The following is a 19,766-nucleotide window of genomic DNA, read 5'->3' on the forward strand; positions in this document are numbered from 1 at the left end:
CTTCTTTAAGGGAAAGGGAAAGCCCGCATACAGCAAGTTACAGTAGTCTAACCTGGAGGTGAACATTGCATAGATCACTGTTACTAGGTGCTCAAAGGCCAGGCTAGTAGATTTGCTTATTACCTTCAACCTTTCTTAACATGGTTGTTTTTTCCAGTGAGTCTTGTCTTCTCATGATGTGACCAAAGTACAAAAGTATTTCAGCATCTAGGGAAAATTTGTGCTTGGTTTGATCTAGAACCCACTTATTTGTCTTTTGGGTGATCCATGATATCTGTAAAATTCTCCACCAACACAACACTTCAGATGAAACAATTGTCTTCCTGTCAGTTTTTGTTATTGTTCTTCTTTCATATCCGTACACAGTAATGGGGAACAACATAGTATGAATTATCTTGATTTTGGTTTCTACTGACGGTTCTTTACACTTAAGGGTCTTTTCTAGCTCAGTCTACTAATTTCTTCTTTGCAGTCTCCCTTTTATTTCATAATTGAGTCAAGGAATGTGTTATGCAAGAGTGCCTTCCATTAACTGTTCAGTTCGTATCAGTACCATGTTACAGACTATGTCTTCCTACTTACAACTGCAAACCCACTGAGGTGACAGAAACCTGTAGAAACAGAGGTCTCCTGCTTAAGGGGACCAAATTGACATGTTCCCTTAAACTCTGTTGAGTTCCTTTTCTCCCTTGTTCAATGTGTTTATTTGTGCGTAGTTTGCCAGATAAGAGGCAAGATGCAAATCCCAATAGGGCTTATTACGCTTTTCTCAGTTTGCTCTTTTCAGAGGCTCACTCTCTCGGAATGGGGGAAGCGAGAAGGGGGTGCACCATGGACAGCAGCTCGGCAAGCACAATATTAAAATGATTATCTAAAGCAGATCACTAATAATCAGGAGCAATGAACACTGGCCCTCTTTGCCCTCAAAAAGCACAGATGGGATAGACAGAAGACTGTTCTCTTTAACAATTATTTGGACCTCTGATTTCCAAGCTGAATCACCATCTTGCCTTTCACCCGCACCCAGCCTCCCACAAACGCCCCAAAGAGCCTAGCTTTGTAATTCCTGAACATCCATCCATAACAATCTAACCAAACAACAGCTGCTCAGAAGTTTACCCCTCGACTTATCTCCCACTGAACCTCATTTTTTTTTCCAAATGGATTAAAAATTCTAAAGCAGTAACTACAAAGGCCAAAACAGAAGGGGAAAAATGTCAAGGTCTGTGTGTATTCAACAAATGAAAGCGGAATTATATAAAAGCAACAGCTAATATAAAAGATTGTTCAGCGCTGCATTTCCCATCTTTCCAACCATTATAGGAATAAAATTATCCATGGAGAAGATCGAAAATCTTTTTCAAAACGAATACAATTAAGCTTTATTACACTGTTTCAAGTACATTTCTCTTCTCTCCCAGCCCCTTCCATCTCCAGCTGTAATTCAGGCTCATTCTATAACAGTAGGAAACATTCTTTTATTTTATTTCCAGCAAAATGCTGGTGTTTAAGGGTCAGAACGCTACCTAGTGCTATAAAGTGAGGAAACAAAACCTGCCCTTAATATTGACTTACTATAGTGCACAAGACTGAAGGAAGAGGGAGAGAAAAAATTGACACACAACAGAGCTGAAGGGTTTTACCACCATCTTAAAGCTCTTCCAAACAATCCATCCATTAGCTAATATTGCAACCCTATTTACAACCCAACCCCATTTATGTTTACTCAGAAGGAAGTCTAAATGAGTTTAGTGGATTTGCCTGAATTTGTTAAAGGACTGGGTGTTTAGAATGGCAAAGGAAGTCAAAGAATACAACTGGGAAAGGGTGAAAATATATTAAAAACAAACAAATGAAGATTCTGAGACATGCAGAGCAGTAAGGAACACTATTTCTCTGCAACCCATAAAAGAGAGTCTGATAAACAGACAAATATTTCTAGTCATTTCTACTTTACAAAACTCAAGGGACTGAGAGATAAAGAGGCACAGCATGAAACCAAGAAATTGCAATAAATAAATTAATATATAGAAAGTTCCCTTTGCCTGCGAACATATGGACAACTGAAATAATTACAGAATGGCTGGTAGATTGCTTGAGATTTCATTGCACAGTCCCCATTAAACATAAATCGAATTTAAGCACAACTAACATTGGGTGGGAGTTTTAATGGTTTTTTAATTGATTACATGAAATAAAAGTAGCTAAGTGCGCATAGTGAACCAGCTCATGAGCATGATTTGCCATTAGCAGCAATATCAAGTGAACAAGTACCTACGGCACATTAGTTTGGAGGAAGAGGCACAACCAGATTTGCCATTTTTGTTGAAGCCATAGTTTTGAGTTTTTGCTCTTACCTTCCTCCTATGTTATGGTCACCAAAACCAATCCACAAGTTCTTCTGTCACCTGGGGAACCATCTCACTTTATGCCATGGATAGTCAACCTATGACAGGTGCCACAGATAAAAGTTTATGGCACCCCTTCCTCCCTTTCCCATGCTGTGCTGCCATCTACTCCTTGGTTAGTCAAAGCCACTAAAAGGCAGAAGAGGTGGGCAGATTATGTTCTTAGTATATATTAGAGTGGCAGTATTTCATACTTCAAATCTGGCTTGCAGCACCTCATCAAAAAGATTGACAGCCAGTGGGCTGATCCCTTTTCCTTTCAGACATATGTAGAGTCAACTACATAAACTTTGTCAAGAGGTCTGATTGCTTTAGGTTTGTGGAATATTTCACGCATTATTTTTTTTAAGACAAAAGTTACTGCTAATAGCCAGGAAGTAAAAAGAACCCTCTGGCTTTGAAGAAGCAGCAAGGTTGTTCCAGTTCATTATCCCATCAGTTTTTTTAAAACTCACCATGGTAAACAATTAAACAGGAAAACAAACCGCACATGTGAGGAAGAGATTCAATCCCCTAAATGGATTTCCAAAGGTCATTTCAGGCTGAAAAGATGCTTGATGGTTATCCCTTTATATCTTGTTCATTTCAAAGGTTTACCTAGCATAGGAGCAGACAGTAGTTTGGAGCAATACACTTTGATCCCCAGAGATAAATTAATAATAACAACTTCAATTCATATGTATAGAATGATCTGAGATTACTTCAACAGGTTTCTTCCCCCAAGCCACAGATTGTTTTTAACAAAGAGAATTTTTAAAAGGTAACTGCTTTCAACTAAACTCCACAGTGAGGGTGGAGGGGCCAATAAGATTGTGAATTGTAAACTGGTATCTTTTTTTTTTTTAATCATCCAGTTAAAAACCAATTATCTTTTAAATGTGAGCTGCTTAAAAGGTTCAGATTGTGAAGCAGCCTTAACAGTCTGCGATGGGAGGAGGGCTCTCGGGACACATAATACAGGCTGACAGTTCCAGGCTTCAGCACAATGGTTCTCATTTCTCTTCTCGGCTGATCCACTCGGATCGCCGTCTGATCCAGTTAGTATTCAGCCGCCACAAATAAGAGACAACGCAGCCTCACCTTCTGCTCAATGCGGGCCAACTGCTCCTTATAGAAGGCACCCCTCTGTTTCACCTCTTCTTCCTTCCGCTGGAGTTCCTGGGACTGTGAGGAGATACAAAATAGGGGGGTTAAACCCGTAAAGAGGCAAAAAGGGAAATGAAAGGAAGGTGGAAAGCGATCTGAGTAAACCACGCTACACCAGACAATGGCAAGGAAACAGTAAGAGCTCTTTTCCACATGAGCTACACATCAGAGTGATATAGTATTTAATTTCAGATTGCGCCTGGAGTTCAGTGAAACGGCTGGCTCAGTGAAACATTTTCTGCCTTTCAAAAATCTGGCAACGTAAACAACCTGAAATGTTCTGACTCCGGCTGCTGCTCACACCTCTCCGCTCTCTCAGTCATACTTTACCAAGCAGAATGGATGGATGTGGCAGAATGAGGGAATTCTCCTTAGGTGAGGGGTCCATACTTTTCTTTGTTATTTTTGGCCATCAAGTTGCTTCCAATTTATAGCATCCCTGTAGAGTTTTCAAGGCAAGAGATGTTCAGAGGTGGTTTGCTATTGCCTGCCCCCACGTCACAACACTGACATTCCTTGGTGGACTGCCTTCCAAATACTGATCAAGGATGAGCCTGATCAGCTTCCAAGATCTGACCAGATCAAGCTAGCCTCGGATATCCAGGACAGGACTGGGGACCATATTACAACTGCATGGGACAGACAGCGCCCCCATCCAAATGCTTCTGGTTTTATCCTAGTTGACCTCTCTTTTTCACAGTTTGTTCCCCTGAGGTTGAGCCCTAAAAACCAAGGCTGAGATGCATGCCATTTTCTTTTATCAAGTGGTACAACTGCAGCATGGCAGCATCTGTTTGGAAGTTAGATTCTACATGTGGTCTCCATACCCCTTGCATAAAATCGAAACATCATCGGGAATTTCACAACACAATGACAAAAATATGCAATATGAGCTAACAGTTGCTTAAAAGCAAAAGGGGCACATTTAATAATCTTTTAAATATTACTATTAATTGATGCCAAATCCAAAGTCCAATTCCCTTCATGTAATATTAGAAAATACAAGAGACTTTGTTTCCCCCGTATTCCGTTCCCCAAACTCTTTCTTTCTGGCAGCCCTCATATCCTCTCCATTTTCCTGTTCTATCAAGCTTTCTTTTATCTGCCATCCACCCCAGTTGTATTCATTTACACTCCATCTTTCTCCCCAAAGCAGTTTACGTCATTCTCTTCTTCTCCACTGTATCTTCACAACAACCTTGTCAGATATTTTATCATTTGTTTATTTCATTCATATGCTGCCCTTCTTCCCAGTGGGGCCGCAAAGCAGCTTACAACATTCTGCTCCCCTCCATTTTATTCTTACAAGAACCTTGTCAGGTTAGTTAAGCTGAAGGTGTGAGACTAACCCAATATCACCCAGCGAGCTTCCATGGCAGAGTAGAAATTCAAAACAGTCTCCAAGATCCTAGTCCAGTACCAACAACTACAGCTACACTTTGTATGTTCATGGCTCAAAACTCTGGGTTTAAGTATGAACAGGTGGGGCCACATTAAGAATTACATTGGCTTATTACTTATTGTGTAGTGAACAAATCTCAATACTTGTATTTTTCCGTATTTGCATCTTGTTCTTCCTTTGTTGCAGTTGTTGTTAGATACGAAGTTGTGTCCGACCCATCGCGACCCCATGGACAATGATCCTCCAGGCCTTTCTGTCCTCTACCATTCCCCGAAGTCCATTTAAGTTTGCACCTACTGCTTCAGTGACTCCCTCCAGCCACCTCATTCTCTGTCGTCCCCTTCTTCTTTTTCTCTCAATCGCTCCCAACATTAGGCTCTTCTCCAGGGAGTCCGTCCTTCTCATGAGGTAGCCATGTTCTTCCTTTAGAAAGCTCAAAATAAGTTCAATTGGACTCCCTGATCTCTTCCATCTAGGTACTAACCAGGTCCATGCTTACTTAGCTACAATAATCTAAAGTCATTAGTGGGTTCTGAAACCATTAATGAGAACCAATAATTTTGGGGGGTCCTTCCAAATAAGAATTTGTGCAGCTGGCAAACCTTCTGGGATCCCTCTTTGCTTATCCCAAGACCTTTACCTGGAAAAAACCTGGAAAATCAGAAGCAAGGTGCTGGCTTGACTTTCTAAATTCTAGAGTCATTTATTTGAGGTCTTGAGGGAACTTGAAGGCACCTATAAGAATCCAAAACCCATGTGACATTGCTGCGGTAGCACAAGGGAACTCTGCTTCACAAATTGCTATGCCAATAAGGGAGGAGGCTGTGGAAGATGTAACTTGTCAAGGGAACCAGCATCCCTCCCACTCTCCAGGAATGAGTATGTTTAAACAGCCTGAGCAGAAGTGTTCCCTGTGAGCTCAGATTTATCATTTTATGGACAGCTGCCATAATCAACAAGAAAAATAACATCTGATAATTCAAGGGGCCAAATGTTTCCTCCTCCTTTTCTGATGAAAGACAGACAGTGGCATTGCATCCACTTACCATTCCACCAGTTAGACAATGGCCATGATGAGAAAAGGAAAGTTCACAAGTTCATATTAGATTCCTACTAGCACCAAAGTCTCACTGCATTCACACCATGTGAGATCATCATCAAGAATACTACCAGCAGCCAATGAAAAAGTAAAAATTACAGATCATAGTTTTAAAGAATATAATTTGGCCAGCTTCTTATTTATATTGGAGCATAAAAAGGAAAGAAGCAGTTTAGTACAACAGAGAGTGAAAACTGCAGCTTGGTACTTCTGATTCCACCACTAAGCAACCTACTGCTGGAGCTGCTGGCTAATCATTCCTTCATTAGATTAATGATTCAGAAGGATCAGCTGATGTTTTTGCAAGGGGGGGGGGTTTATGGAATGGTCCCTTGTTAGCTCTCTTGTATTCACAATAGCTTGGAGAACAGATCTCTGCCTAGCTGAGGAGAGGGGGCAATTTATTTATTTACAAAATTTACATCCCGTCTTTCTGCCCTCACAAGGACTGCCAGATTTGAAGCATGCATGATAAAATTACCATATAAAACATAACAAAAGCATAAATCGTTATTTATTTGTTTATTTATTTGTTTATTTAGATTTATATACCGCCCTCTCCGAAGGCTCAGGGCGGTTTACATTAAAACTAGTCAACGATACATGAAACAGTCTTTGTTAAAACATACAGTAATTAATAACAGTGGTTAAAACAGAAGAGTTAAAAGACAATTAAAATACATATACAAAACATAAAAACAATGGGGGATTATTGACGGAATGCCAAACAAAACAAAAAAGTTGCAGGCAGAAGACAGCAACAGAAGATGACGGATGAATCACTCTGGAGAGAGAGAGTTCCAGAGCTCTAGTGCCATAACTGAGAAGGTCTTCTCCTGGGTTGCCACCCACCTAATCTCAAAAGGCAGGGATACACAAAGCAGGGCCTCCAAAAACTACTGATATGGTCAGATGGTTCATAAAACATTAGGAGGATGGTTCATAAAACAAGCTGGGAGCTGCTGCCCCAGCATCACCTTCTGAAACCCCCCTCCAAATTAGCTCAGAACCACCACAGAATAGTGTCTCCCAATCCCAGATCCTGGCCCCATTAACAGACTTCCTGATGGGATCTCGGTTTGGGCCACTGTGTGACAGAGTGTTTGACTGGAATGGTGTGTGACACAGAGTTGATTGGAACACCAGGTCTGTCTCTCCCTCTCTAGGTATTGGGTGTGGGGTTATAGATTTGCTGTGCTGCCTCTTTACCTCTATCTCTTCTTGTATATTTGTGAAGCTCTGACTCACAAAAGTATATGTACGTATGTATGCATTCATTCATTCTCACTTTTATAAATCGCCCTTTGGAACTGCCATCTCGGGGCAGTTTACAACATTTAATAAATACATCAAGATTACAGTTAAAAATCATCCAACAATTGGTGATATCCCAATACTTCTCATTAGGCAGGAAGCAAGAAGAGCCATCTGGATTGCAGCAAGGAGGCCCTTGATGTTCATATTCTTGCTCATCTGAACTGACCTCAATCATACGGAACTATGCTAGTTCCATTAGGGCCTGATGTTCTCGGGGAGCCCATTCCACCAGTCAGGAGCCAGGGGTGAAAAAGCCCTGGCCCTGGTTGAAGCCAGTCAGACTTCTTTAGAGTTGGGGACTACCAGGTGATTTGTCGTTGCTGAACAAAGCACCCTCCGGGGGGACATATTCTAGTTTATGCTAGAACAAAAGGCTATCAATATTTAAAGTGCTACTGGACACATGCTAAATGTCCAATGTTCTTCATTCAGTTGGAACCAACCGAAGTGACCATGCCACTGGAACTTCTCTCTGCCTTCAATTTTAGGGGAGGGGATAAAGAACGCCACATTGTATTCCCATGGTTTGAGAGGGAACTGCTATGAAACACAAACATTACCAACCTTTTAACATCATAATCACAGCTTTCCTCTATTTAAGAAAGCAGCAAGAGGCTATTACCATACATACATTAAGAATAAGAAAAAACCCCAAATTAACCTGCAACAGCAGGAGTACTACCAGACAGCTATGCCAACCCATAACCCTTCATCAGTCCTCCCCACAATCCAGTAGTAAAACTATCTCTGTAAATGAAGAGGCAGCAGGCAAGAAGAAGGTGTACTCGTCTCAAGACCTGTTTTCGATAACTTGTTCATTTTACAATAATCTCTTTTTGTTACTGTCTGTTTTCCGTTCTTATTAGTTTTGTGTAGTGTTTTAATGTTATGCTTTAAAATTTTAAATAAAAATTATTTAAAGGTGGGGGGAACCTAACACTAAGAATTAACCTCTAACGGCAGGAGTATTACCAGACAGCTATGCCAACCCATAACCCTTCATCAGCCCTCCTCCCAACCCAGTAGTGCAACTAACTCTGTAAATTAAGAGGCAGAAGGCAAGGACCTGTCTCAAGACCTGTTTTCAATAACTTGTTCATTTAAAAATAATCCTCCAGGGAGGGTGACGGAGGCAAGGAAACCGAGTGGCAAAACATTCCATGCTGAGACAGTGCTGCTCAAAAAGATGGTTTTAGTTTTCAACTACACCTCCAGCTGCTATTACTGAATACTTTAATACATGTTGTTGTTTTGCTTAAAATTTGTACTGTACATCCAGAAAAGTTGTCACTTCAAATATTCAACATATCAAACACTACAAAACTGGGTTAGGCAACCAGGGACCGTTAGCAGGAATTCAGGATGTTTATTAAGAACTGCCCCACCCGGCCACTTATTCTCTACCTGAAGCCAGAGGCTCATAATGATATCCCAAAACAAGCTGGCTGTTATAGAAATGACAATTTCATAGAGTATTGAAGACCACAGAAAGCAAAGATGCGGAGATACTTTCTATGTAAAATGCTTTTCATAGTAGGAAAAATGGATAAGCCAGGCAGAAAATGTGGGATATTAAATCTTAACCCTAATTAGCTGCAGCTCTTGGTCACATGTCCATTAACAGGGATGAACTGTTGATATATGAATATGATGCATTCTGGAACTCAAGATTGCAGAGAACTAGAAACTGCATTTGGCTGAGGCTGTACTCTACTAGTATTTCAATTCTAAATTCCTAGCCTGGTGGTAACTACCACTCCTCACTTCGCCCTTAACATCTTCTGTCCGTATTCGCCTGGGGAAAATAAAATGCTTCTTGCTGAGTCCCATGGCATGAGATCACGCACTGCTAATGTTTAGTTATATCTACTTTGACCCCAATGACAGCAGGGAACAACAACAACAGCGTAAGTCATCACCAGCACCACCACTGGTGGCATGCAAGCTTTCCACCTAGAAAATAAATATAGAAAATACCAACTATCTCCAGCTCCAGGCCTTAGCCGCCATTCCAACAAGAAAGGGAAGCTCCTGCCCAGGCTGGAACTGGCTTAGCCACCCTGGCTTTCTCCCATCCTGCTGCACCTCCAATGCTGCTGGTCCACTACTCAGCAGGCTGCCCTTCCCACTGGCCTGTGCTGCACTCCCTAACCCCATCTTCAAGGACAGAAACAATAAGGGATGGAAGCTGTTGCTGCTGCTGCTACTAGGGCCTAGTCTTCACACAATAGATAATGCAATTTCAATGCACTTTAGAAGTAGATTTTCCTGCTCCTCACAGGAAAATCCAGCTGCCAAAGCACATTGCATTATCCTATGTGTACAGACTAGGCCTAGGATTGCAAGAGGCAGCTGGCTTGACATAGCTGGTCAACGATCAGTCTCTCTTGAATCAGGCAGGGTGCAGCTGCTCCTGCACACCAAGAAGGTAGCATGTCCTCCTCCTCATTCTCACGCCTGCCTTTTTAGGTTTTTCCTACCTAAAGGCAGAACGTTACATTTGTCCCTATTTAATTTCATTTTATTGAATTTTATCCCACTTCTTGAGCCTATCAAGATCATCCTTTATTCTGATTTGGTCTTCTGTTCTGTTTACTACCCCTCCTTCTTTAGTATCATCTGCAAGTTTAACAAGTATCCCCTCTAATCCCTCATCCAAATCATTATATATATGTGTGTGTGTGTTGAACAACCCAGACCCCAGGGCAGATCCCTGGAGCACTCCACTTGTCACTCTTCTCCAAGAGGATGCTGAACCATTTGCAAGTACCCTTTAGGTACAATCTTTCAACCAATTGTCAATCCACCTGACAGAATTAGGATCCATACCACATTTTACCAACTTGTCAACAAGAATATAATGTGGAACCTTATCAAACCTTATCCAGATAAACTATGTCCATGGCATTCCCCTGATCCAGCAAGGTAGTCAGTTTCTCGAAAAAGGAGAAAAGGTTGGTCTGACATGACTTGTTTTTGCAAAACCCGTGCTGAGTCTTTGAAATCACAGCTATCTGTTCCAGCTGCTAAAGGACTGTTTGATGATTTGTTCCAAAATTTTACAGCTGGTGGAATGGATTGCCAGACCAAATCCAGGTCCTGACAGAGCTATAAAAGTTCCGCAGGGCCTGCAAAACAGCACTTTTCCACCAGGCTTATGTTGGAGGCTACGGCTGTCTGAAGGGAGGGACCTCCCTCCTCCTCCTCCTTGGCTCCCCTTCCTTTAGTTCAGTGGTCCTCAACCCCCGGCCCGGGGACCAGGACCGGTCCGTTGATCAGTTGGTACCAGGCCGCGGCTCCTCCTCGTCCTCCTCCCCGGCTGCTGCCTCGGGGGCTGCCCTGCCACTCTGCCACCGGCTCACCTTTGGTGCTCTGCAGTGGCCGCCATGGCTGGGGCTCCCCCTCGGCATGGCACTGCGTAGCTGCTGCTGGCAGCATCCCTCAGTGGACGGCGGGAAGTCAGGGGTACCAGCAGGAAAGCAGAGCAGGGGCTCAGGCAGCGGCAACGTCCCTCGGCAAAAGACTACCCTCCTCCCCGGGCCTCAGTAAAATTGTCAAGCGTTGACCAGTCCCCGGTGATAAAAAGGTTGGGGACCACTGCTTTAGATCATACTAGTCCAGTTAGCCCAGTGGAGGGTATTTAAGATGGCGAGGGAGGGGTACTGGCTTTAACTCTGTTTTTATTATTGTTTTATTACTTCCAGAGCTCACTTTCAGGGAAGGGGGGTATAGAAATTAATTAAATAAATTGTGAATGTGAACAACCCATACTATGATCTTTGCATGTACAATAAATTCCTAATCAGGCAACACTCCAAGGCAAGATATACTCAAGAAACTATGTAAGAAGCAACATTATTCATACCCACCCATATGGTTGTATATCTCAGGGCTGAGTGCCAACTTTGCCTTCAATGAGATATTACATCTTAGATGGTTTCAAAGGATAACCATGTTGATCTGCAATAAAACATCTACATGCAAGTCCTGGAGCACCTTAGAGACCAGTAAGATTTGTGAGGCTTTTAAGACTTGATGCTCTCTTCATCAGATACAAGAGATTCTGACTGATATCTAACAAAGAGAGCACTGAGTCTCAAAAGCTTATATCCCTGCAAATTTTACTGGTCTCTAAGATGCTACTGGGCTCAAATGTAGTTGTTCCACATTTTTGACATTCAGGGAATAAGCCTAAACAGGTCTATTCAGAAGTAAGTTCACTGATATTTCTTTTTCTTCTAGCAAAGGATCCACTTGTTAAAAATGGTTCCATGATCTGTTTTAATTCCTGTGTCAAATGTGAGTGTGGAAAGAATTTTTAGTGTCATGTGTAATCTATCCATCAATGAACACAACAGATTAAGTGTTGAGTGAGTAACAAGTGAACTTTGTGTGGGTTTTTAAAATCTTTCACTAAGATGCAAAATATGAGCTTTTGAAAACAGAATATTGGCAAAAGATGTACAATATAATGTGAACTGTAAGGATTAATGTGGGCTGTCCTCAAATTTTGATTGACAAATTTTTATCAAGTGCGTCCTATATATTTTTAAATTATTTGTCACCTCTAACAATTACTAGAAAAATTTTGAATTCCTTGAAAACCTTCTAACCGCGTGTAATAATTTCTACTGGGAAGTAGGAGGAATTTAAAATATTTTAAATCTGTTGTAAAGAACTACAGAAAGACATCTGAGAAATATCTTTCACTTTTTCATTATAATTTTAACTACTTTTCCAAATAAAAAGCACTTATATATTTTCTTTTAACTCAGCAGTTTCTTTCTTTTGCATTCTACATCCTCAGCAGTAGCATCTTAGCCTAACCAAAGAACAAAGGTTGTCCATGAAGCAAATTCAAGGAAGCCAGGTAGTTTGTTTCCACTATTGCCTCTAAATTCTGTTGTTATACCTTTAAGATACTAATGATATAGCAGACAAATTCTCTAAATGACCACACCACAAATGAAAATTAATAAGCTACATGTGTACTTGCTTGAGTGTTCCTCAACCATAAATAAGGAAAGTCAGAACCTTTTAAAAGTACAAATATATTCGTTATATATTATATACCATGAAGGTGATACTAAGTGGGAAAGTGGTGTACAGGTAGAGGATAAGCTTCACACAAACTGGAAAAGTTTTCTTTTGCCAGATTATACTCAGTGGTGCTCTTGCATTCAGCCTTATTACTGGAAAAGCACATTGGTCCTATTGCTAGAATTAGGTTATTTCAATAACTTCTTGCTTGTATATCATCTGCCTCCTGGACTCTTCTAACTCAACCACTGCTAATGAAACCTCAAGACTGGACTCCTATTACATACTGTACGTTGAGCTGCCATAAACACTGCCTTAAAGACAACTTGGAGGTTTCAATTACTACAGAATGTGGCAGCCCATTTGATAACTGCTGCAAACCATGTTGAACATAACATCTTTCCTGAAATGGCTGCTTTGGGCCTCAATTAATGCTGTTCCTTCTTACCTCTAAAACCTTTCATGTTCTTACATCTGAACTAAATCAACTCTAAGCAGCCAATAAGTGAAATTCCGCACATAGTTGCAATGTCAATGGAAGACGGTAGTCTTCACACAGCAACTGATAAGAAGAAATATGAGTTATTACTGTTGTCTCTTTAACATCCAAAGTAGGGAATCACTCACCTCCTTTACAACCAGATGCAGATTTCCATTTCTGAAATTGGAAATGAAGCACAAATCACATGTATTTTTTCAGCCCCACAAAACTGTTCAAGTTTCAAGCCAGCAGAATCAAAGTAAAGCAAGACTTGGAAAAAAGATTACCGGGATAGCCCAATTTTGTCACAGCTTGGAAGCTAATCAGGGTTAGCCCTGGCTAGTGTTTGGATGGGAGACCTCCAAGGAATACCAGAGTCATGATACAGAGACAGGCAATGGCAAGCCACCTCTTGCCTTGAAGACCTTCAAGGTCGCTGTAAGCCAGTAGTGACTTGATGGCACTTTCTACCACCGACAGAGTACAACCCTATTTCCAAATACAAACCACCATGTTCTGAGAGTGTACTCTCCAGATTGTTACCAGACAAGAAATGTTCTTCCCAAGGTGGATGTTGGGAAAACCAGTTCTGCTATGCAGATTGTAATAGAGACTATAATATCATAACTGCAGAGTAATTCTTTGGCTATAAAAAACTTATTTGAGTAATGGTTTTTAAACTGCCCATGTTCTTTTAAATGTATAAAAATCCAAATGGTTCTTGAAAGGATTTATTAAAAAGGTGGGCATCCGGCCAGAAAAAAGGGAATGGATTGAAGCTGAAGGGAAAAAAATGAATGCAGAATTAAAAATAGATGTATATGACATTTGTGATGCAAAGCTGGAAAGAAGCAGGGTTCACCCCAATGACACATGAAGCATATTGGTTCCTGTGGACGTCCCATGTTTTTAGAAGAGGTATGTTTAAAGTCCCAGAATCAGAAATTGTTCCCATCAACTAGTCTTCTATGAATTTCTTTCTTGATCCAATACAGATGTAATGTTGCAGGTCTTTTTATGTCTTTCTTTGCCTGTTAACCAGGAGTTCGTGTTAGATGATAGCCAGGTTTAACATAAAACACATTTCCTTGCTTTATAACCCCAATTCAAACAGTGAGTTCATGCACAAGATGCACATCCAAAGCCAAACTGTGATTAATAACATCTAGGTGACATGTTTGGGCCTTGCAGTTCACAAAATACCACAAGCTGAAATTGTGTAGAAGAAGCGGAATTGAAGGGACAAGCTGAGAGCATGACCTACCTATGAGGTGATTTTAAAGCTCTCTCCACAGGTGGTATAAATTATATACAGAAATACAACAGATGTTCTCTGCCAAAACTGAGGAATAAACTGGAAGTTAGGAACAAGAAGTGAGATGTTGCATGGCAGAGCAGCACGGCAGGTAGGTCCAAACCATAATTCAAATTTAGAAGATAAATACTGCTATAATAATTTCCTCTTACAAATTAATGCTGGTCATCTGACCGTTGCCACAGAAGACACAAATAATACAAAAGGGATTGAAAACACTGCATGGTCAGTCATTAGTTCCCACCAACTACCTTTTTTCTCTGCAGGCTTAGGCTACACTGTTTAAATTCGCTTGCCTTGATTCAGTTTTTGCCATAATAATCATCCTTTTCTATACATTTTACTTGGCTGCTCTGCTTTAACTGGGTTTCCAGTTGTGCAAGTGAATGAGCGTCTCACAATACTGCAAGTATGTCCTTTGTACACCAGAATTCAGTTACCAGCACAATATTGAATTCATTCTATAAAAGCAACATTGGGAGCAATGTAGACTTCAAGGCCCCCATAAAGTAACGGACACTCTTCACATGACATTTGAAAATACATTCTGGTTTTTTACCCTGGAGTTGGAAGACACCAAGAGTGGGGAGCCATTATGGGAGTAGTACCCGTAAAAAAGGGAAAGGAAGCTGTTTAGGGAACTGAAGTTCTACCCGCTAGTGGTTTTGGAGAGACTGGGGCATCAGCAGGCACAGTAGCTGGAATACTAAAGATGGGAGAACCTAGATTCGCATTCCATCTCAACTTGCTATTGCTTAATTGTTGCAGCACTGTGCCAAGAAATGTACAGTATCATCCTAAACAGAGCTATATAAACAGTAACTTTACTTAGAATAGGGATCACCAAGAACTGTATTTGCGTAACATCAATGTGATACTTGTACTAACCAATGTTCAGAGTCCTTCCTTCCTTCCTTCCTTCCTTCCTTCCTTCCTTCCTTCCTTCCTTCCTTCCTTCCTTCCTTCCTTCCTTCCTTCCTTCCTTCCTTCCTTCCTTCCTTCCTTCCTTCCTTCCTTCCTTCCTTCCTTCCTTCCTTCCTTGGACATAGTAATTGTAGATCAGCCTTTCTTAACTTTTTTTTTTTACTGTTCAGAAATCCCTGAAACATTCTTCAGGCTTTAAGAAACCCTGGAAGTGGTGCGATCCTGCAGAATATGGTTGGGAAGCATTGCTGTGTACATTGCCACCTTAAGCCCCTCCCCTTCCCACTCTCCCAGGTTATTTTGGGAGGGGGGCAGGTTAACTTCCACCCATTTGGGAAACTCAGGGCTGTCAAGAAAACCTAGGGTTTCACAAAACCCTGGTTGGAAAAGCCTGGCACAGATAAATGGAGGGAGCCAACTTGGGCACCCAAAAGAATATCAGATAATAGGCAATATGTTATAAAGTTTTCCTACACAATTAGGAGAACCAGACAGAGCACAGAATACTAAATTCTGCCCCAAATAGTTTTCATTCTTGGTGGGGGGAGAACAGTAAGAAGCTATGAGGTGGGTGGGGATGTGAGGTAGGTGGGGATTCCTGAATGCTCCACGGGACCCTACACCCTCTGGTGACTCGTTGATGGCCTTGGTGGAGGAGGGCAGTCCCACCTAATGGCTGCTATTGACAAGATCAGTCCTCGGCACCCTCTCCACCCTCGCTTCAAGCAGATTCCTTGGTACTCCCAGGAGCTTTGTGAGAGGAAAAGGGAAGTGAGACAGCTAGAGTGAGTGAGGCGGAAAACTTGCAATGAGGCAGCAAGAACATCCTACCATGTGCTTATGAAAGTGTATATGGCAGTATAAACGGCAAAATGGGAATTTTTTTGTCACCAAAATCACATCCGCTAGCTCTCGCCTGGTGCAATTATTTAGGATAGTTCAATTTCTTACCACCCTCGAAGTAGGGTGCCAAAATAACAATAAATTGAGCTGTGAGGCACTGGCGAGCTTTTTTACAGATAAAGTCTTGTTGATCCGCCAGGACCTTCCTGCTACATTTGATACAGAATGTGAACTGGAAGCTCCATTGCCATCGTGGGAGGTGATGTTTGATGGCTTCAGGCGGCTCTCTTTAACCGAAGTGGACACTTGCCATCTTGATCCCTCTCCGTTGTGGTTGCTCAAATTGGGCGACCGACAGATAGGAGGCCCTTTGAGAGATATTGTTAACCTCTCTTTGACATCGGGAGAGTACCCCCCAAAGGGCTGAAGGAGGCAGTGGTTCTCCCTCTCCTGAAAAAACATTGCTGGATCCATGGAACTCCACCAGCTACCACCTGGTCTCACATCTGGCGTTTCTGGACAAGGTGGCTGAGAGGACCACTGCAGACCAACTCCTGGCTTTCTTGGACAAAAGAGTTGTCTGGCACCTTTACGTTCTCCTGTGGGATGCCACAGGGGGGAGTACTCTCCCCCATGCTTTTCAATATATATATGTGCCCTCAGGTCCAGAGCTTTGGGCTGGGTTGTCATCACTACACTGATGATACCCAGCTCTATCTCCTGATGGGTGGCCGGCTGGACTCCCCCCCCTCCTTCCCGAGTTGTCAGATGTTTGGAAGCAGTGTCTGGATGGCTCAGGCAGTCACCTAAACTCAACCCCTCCAAAACGGAGGTCCTGTGGTTGAGTAGGAAGGGACAGGATCAGGAAGCGCACCACCCCTGCCTGAACAGAGTACAGCTTATGGCTGTGCCTGCAGGCAGGATTTGGGGGTGACCTTTGATACCTCCTTATCTATGGAGGTTCAGATCATGAAGGTAGCCCAAATGGCATTTTACCATCTTCACCAAGCTACGCTACTAGCACCCTAGTTGTCCCCTGAACATTTGGCCACAGTAATCCATGCAACGGTAACTTCCAGATTAGACTTCGGTAACTCGCTCTACACGGGCCTTCCCGTCTCTGACCTGGAAATTGCAGTTGGTACAAAATGTGGCTGCTGGAGTTCTCTCAAGATCATCTTGGAGGGCACATGTCCAGCCTCTAATGAGGTAGCTGCATTTGTTGCCAATTGGCTTCCGGATCAGATACAAGGTTTTGGTTCTTTAAGGTCATCCGTGGCCTTGGCCCTGCTTATCTGAGGAACTGCTTGTCTCCTTATGCCCCCCCTCCCCTGCAGGGCACTTCACTCTGAAGGTATGAATTTCACTACAGAGTAAAGAGGTAGTGAAAGGTTGTGAAGACAACTTCCATTCATACTGGTCACCTGAGAGGTTTGCAAATGAGGATCTTGTGGCACCTTAAAGATTATGCCACAATAAATCTACACTTTTTTTCCCCCCAAAGGTGCCACAAGAATCTGTTGTTGTTTTTCTATAACAGACTAGTCTAGTGACCCCTCTGAAATCTGAGTGGTTTGGCTGGCTGTACATCTGCATCCCATTCTACAAAAGCAGCTTCAAGCCTCGCAAACAACAGGGGAAGAAAATCTTTATGGAGGAAATAATATGCCGTTTTCTAGCTGAACACCTTTTAAAATGTAATGACAAAAAATAAAACCCAGCATTTGTGATCGGCAATAACAGTTGTATTTGCGTAGTAACACGATATTCTGAAAAAGCAAGATCCAGTTAAAAGGGGAGAGGGTGGTGATGAAAAGAGCTTACCCAGGCTTCCAAATCCACAGGCTTGGCAATAGGCAGGGAGAAAGAGAAAAGAGGAGGGGAAGAGAAGGGAAAAAGTCAGTGATTTATGGAGGCCGCCCGCTGCTTTACAATATAGCTCTTAATATGACACACACAAGGGGGGGGGGGGTGTCTTCTTTGAAAATGACAAGCATTTTTTAACAATGAAGCTAAGTCCCCTGTTGGTTACTGTCCTGTAAAGAAAAGACCATAACTGTGTGTGTGGAGGGGGGGGGGAGGAATTCACAATGGATGTTGCATAGCATCCCTAGTGGAATATATTCTACGGAAAGGCAAGTGCATCGTTGCCAGATTCATGTAGCAATGAGAGGCACCGCAGTGTGCTACAACATAAAAGACGATAACAGCAACTGCCTATGAAGGACGGGGTCGTGCAACTTATACTGAAAGGGAAAGCACCGGAAGGTGTGATGCTTGCAGCCTTCATGAGAAGAGCCTTGTGCCCTCCTCAGAGGCAGCTGGAGGGGATCAAGGTGATTAACAACACACATTCAATAGAAACTACTCAAGGTGTATCCAGCCCAACCACTTGCAATTCCAAGATGTCACAGACTCAGAAATCTCCTCAGACAGAATCTATTGCCTTGGGGGGGGGGGGGAGAGAAGGGCTGCTTGGAATTATTTGCTCAGTTAGCCCCACCAGTTAAGCAGCATTCCTGATCATCCATCTAAATAATCTTGGTTGCAGCCTGAACCTATCGATTCTTGTCCTCAGTCACGTCAACTGCTCCTCTTCCCCTTCTACATTGCTGCTTTTCACATCTATGGAAGGTGCGAGCCCATTTCTTCTCAAGAGCTGCTCCAACCACCAAGCCTTTTTCTCATCATACTGCCTGCAGCCACACAGAGAAGCTTAGCACCGACATGCTAAAAACCCTTTTCCCCAGGAACTGCATCTCTTTGACCCCAGAAATGTCTCTGCACATGAGCAAAGCCAGCTCACGCTAACCTTCCTTTACTGGGTCAGTTGCATACACAGTGGAAGAGGACTCTGACAGGGCGTTGGGGCCCGAAGATAAAACACCACGCATGCTTTCAACTGCTTCACTCACAGAACTATGCTAGAGAACTCTGGATTTACAGGACGGTCCTGTTTCCAGCGAGACATTTGTTATACGGCCAGTCCAGTACCTCGTTTTCTCTGTCCCCTTCCCCCTCTTCTCTTAGCGAGCTGGTTATTTAAGGACTTCACAGTGAAGCTACGCAGGCTGCAGAGAGTTCAGTCTCCTCACAAAATAAATTGCAACACACACACACACACACGCATATACTTTTTATTATTATTTTTAACTTAAGCTATAACCCAGCAGCAGCAGAGTAAGTACAAGACAATAAACATCTCTCATGCCCATAAACATCCTGGCTTCTGACTGAGGTGTTTATGGGGAAGCCGGAGCACTCACTTGTCGTCAAGGGCCGCTGAGCCTCCCATACTTCTTGGGGCTATACTCGCTGGGCAGCCTATTCTTTATGTGGTAACTTCTTCTGAAGACCGGCCTTTATTATCACGATTATTTATCCGAGGAGGAGGACCGGCAAGGTGGGACTAATGTTCTTGTTGGCCGTAGTTCAAAGCAGGGGCCAGCAGAAAGGCACACAAAGGCCCCCTGCTGTCATTTTAACAGCACTGAGAAGTTACCCAGGGTGGCTGAAGGATTATGCCAAACTGGCTGCACAGAGCTCGACTGTCCTCCTGCCCTCCTTCTAAATGTATATAGGTGATGTGAAAGCGCCAGTTTCCCCTGTCCCCACAGAGGATGAAGATAGCCCACTATTAGCCTCCACCAAACAACACACGCACACGCACACGCACACAGATGTTCTCTGGAAATCAATAATTTGATCATGATAACCGTCTGCCTTGAACAAAGGTTTTTCTTCTGTCTGTATTTAGAGTCTAGACATCTACTTTGTGCTCTTTAGTCATA

The 19,766-nt window shown here is 42.6% G+C and overlaps 1 protein-coding gene across 3 annotated transcripts in view; it reads right to left on the reverse strand.

Annotated features, from left to right (window-relative positions):
- CHCHD6 (coiled-coil-helix-coiled-coil-helix domain containing 6) overlaps positions 1–19,766 on the reverse strand; it is a 267,161-nt gene that overhangs the window by 150,423 nt on the left and 96,972 nt on the right. For 2 of the 3 annotated variants that reach the window (XM_077325391.1, XM_077325393.1), the window contains exons 5-6: positions 17,800–17,820; positions 3,489–3,572 (exon numbers count right to left, since the gene is read on the reverse strand). In XM_077325391.1, the coding sequence (XP_077181506.1) occupies positions 3,489–3,572; positions 17,800–17,820 (105 nt within the window). The remainder of the gene's footprint in view (positions 1–3,488; positions 3,573–17,799; positions 17,821–19,766) is intronic. The other variant, XM_077325392.1, reaches the window with a different exon arrangement.

Source organism: Paroedura picta, chromosome 3 (genome assembly GCF_049243985.1).
Source record: "Paroedura picta isolate Pp20150507F chromosome 3, Ppicta_v3.0, whole genome shotgun sequence".
NCBI lineage: Eukaryota > Metazoa > Chordata > Lepidosauria > Squamata > Gekkonidae > Paroedura > Paroedura picta.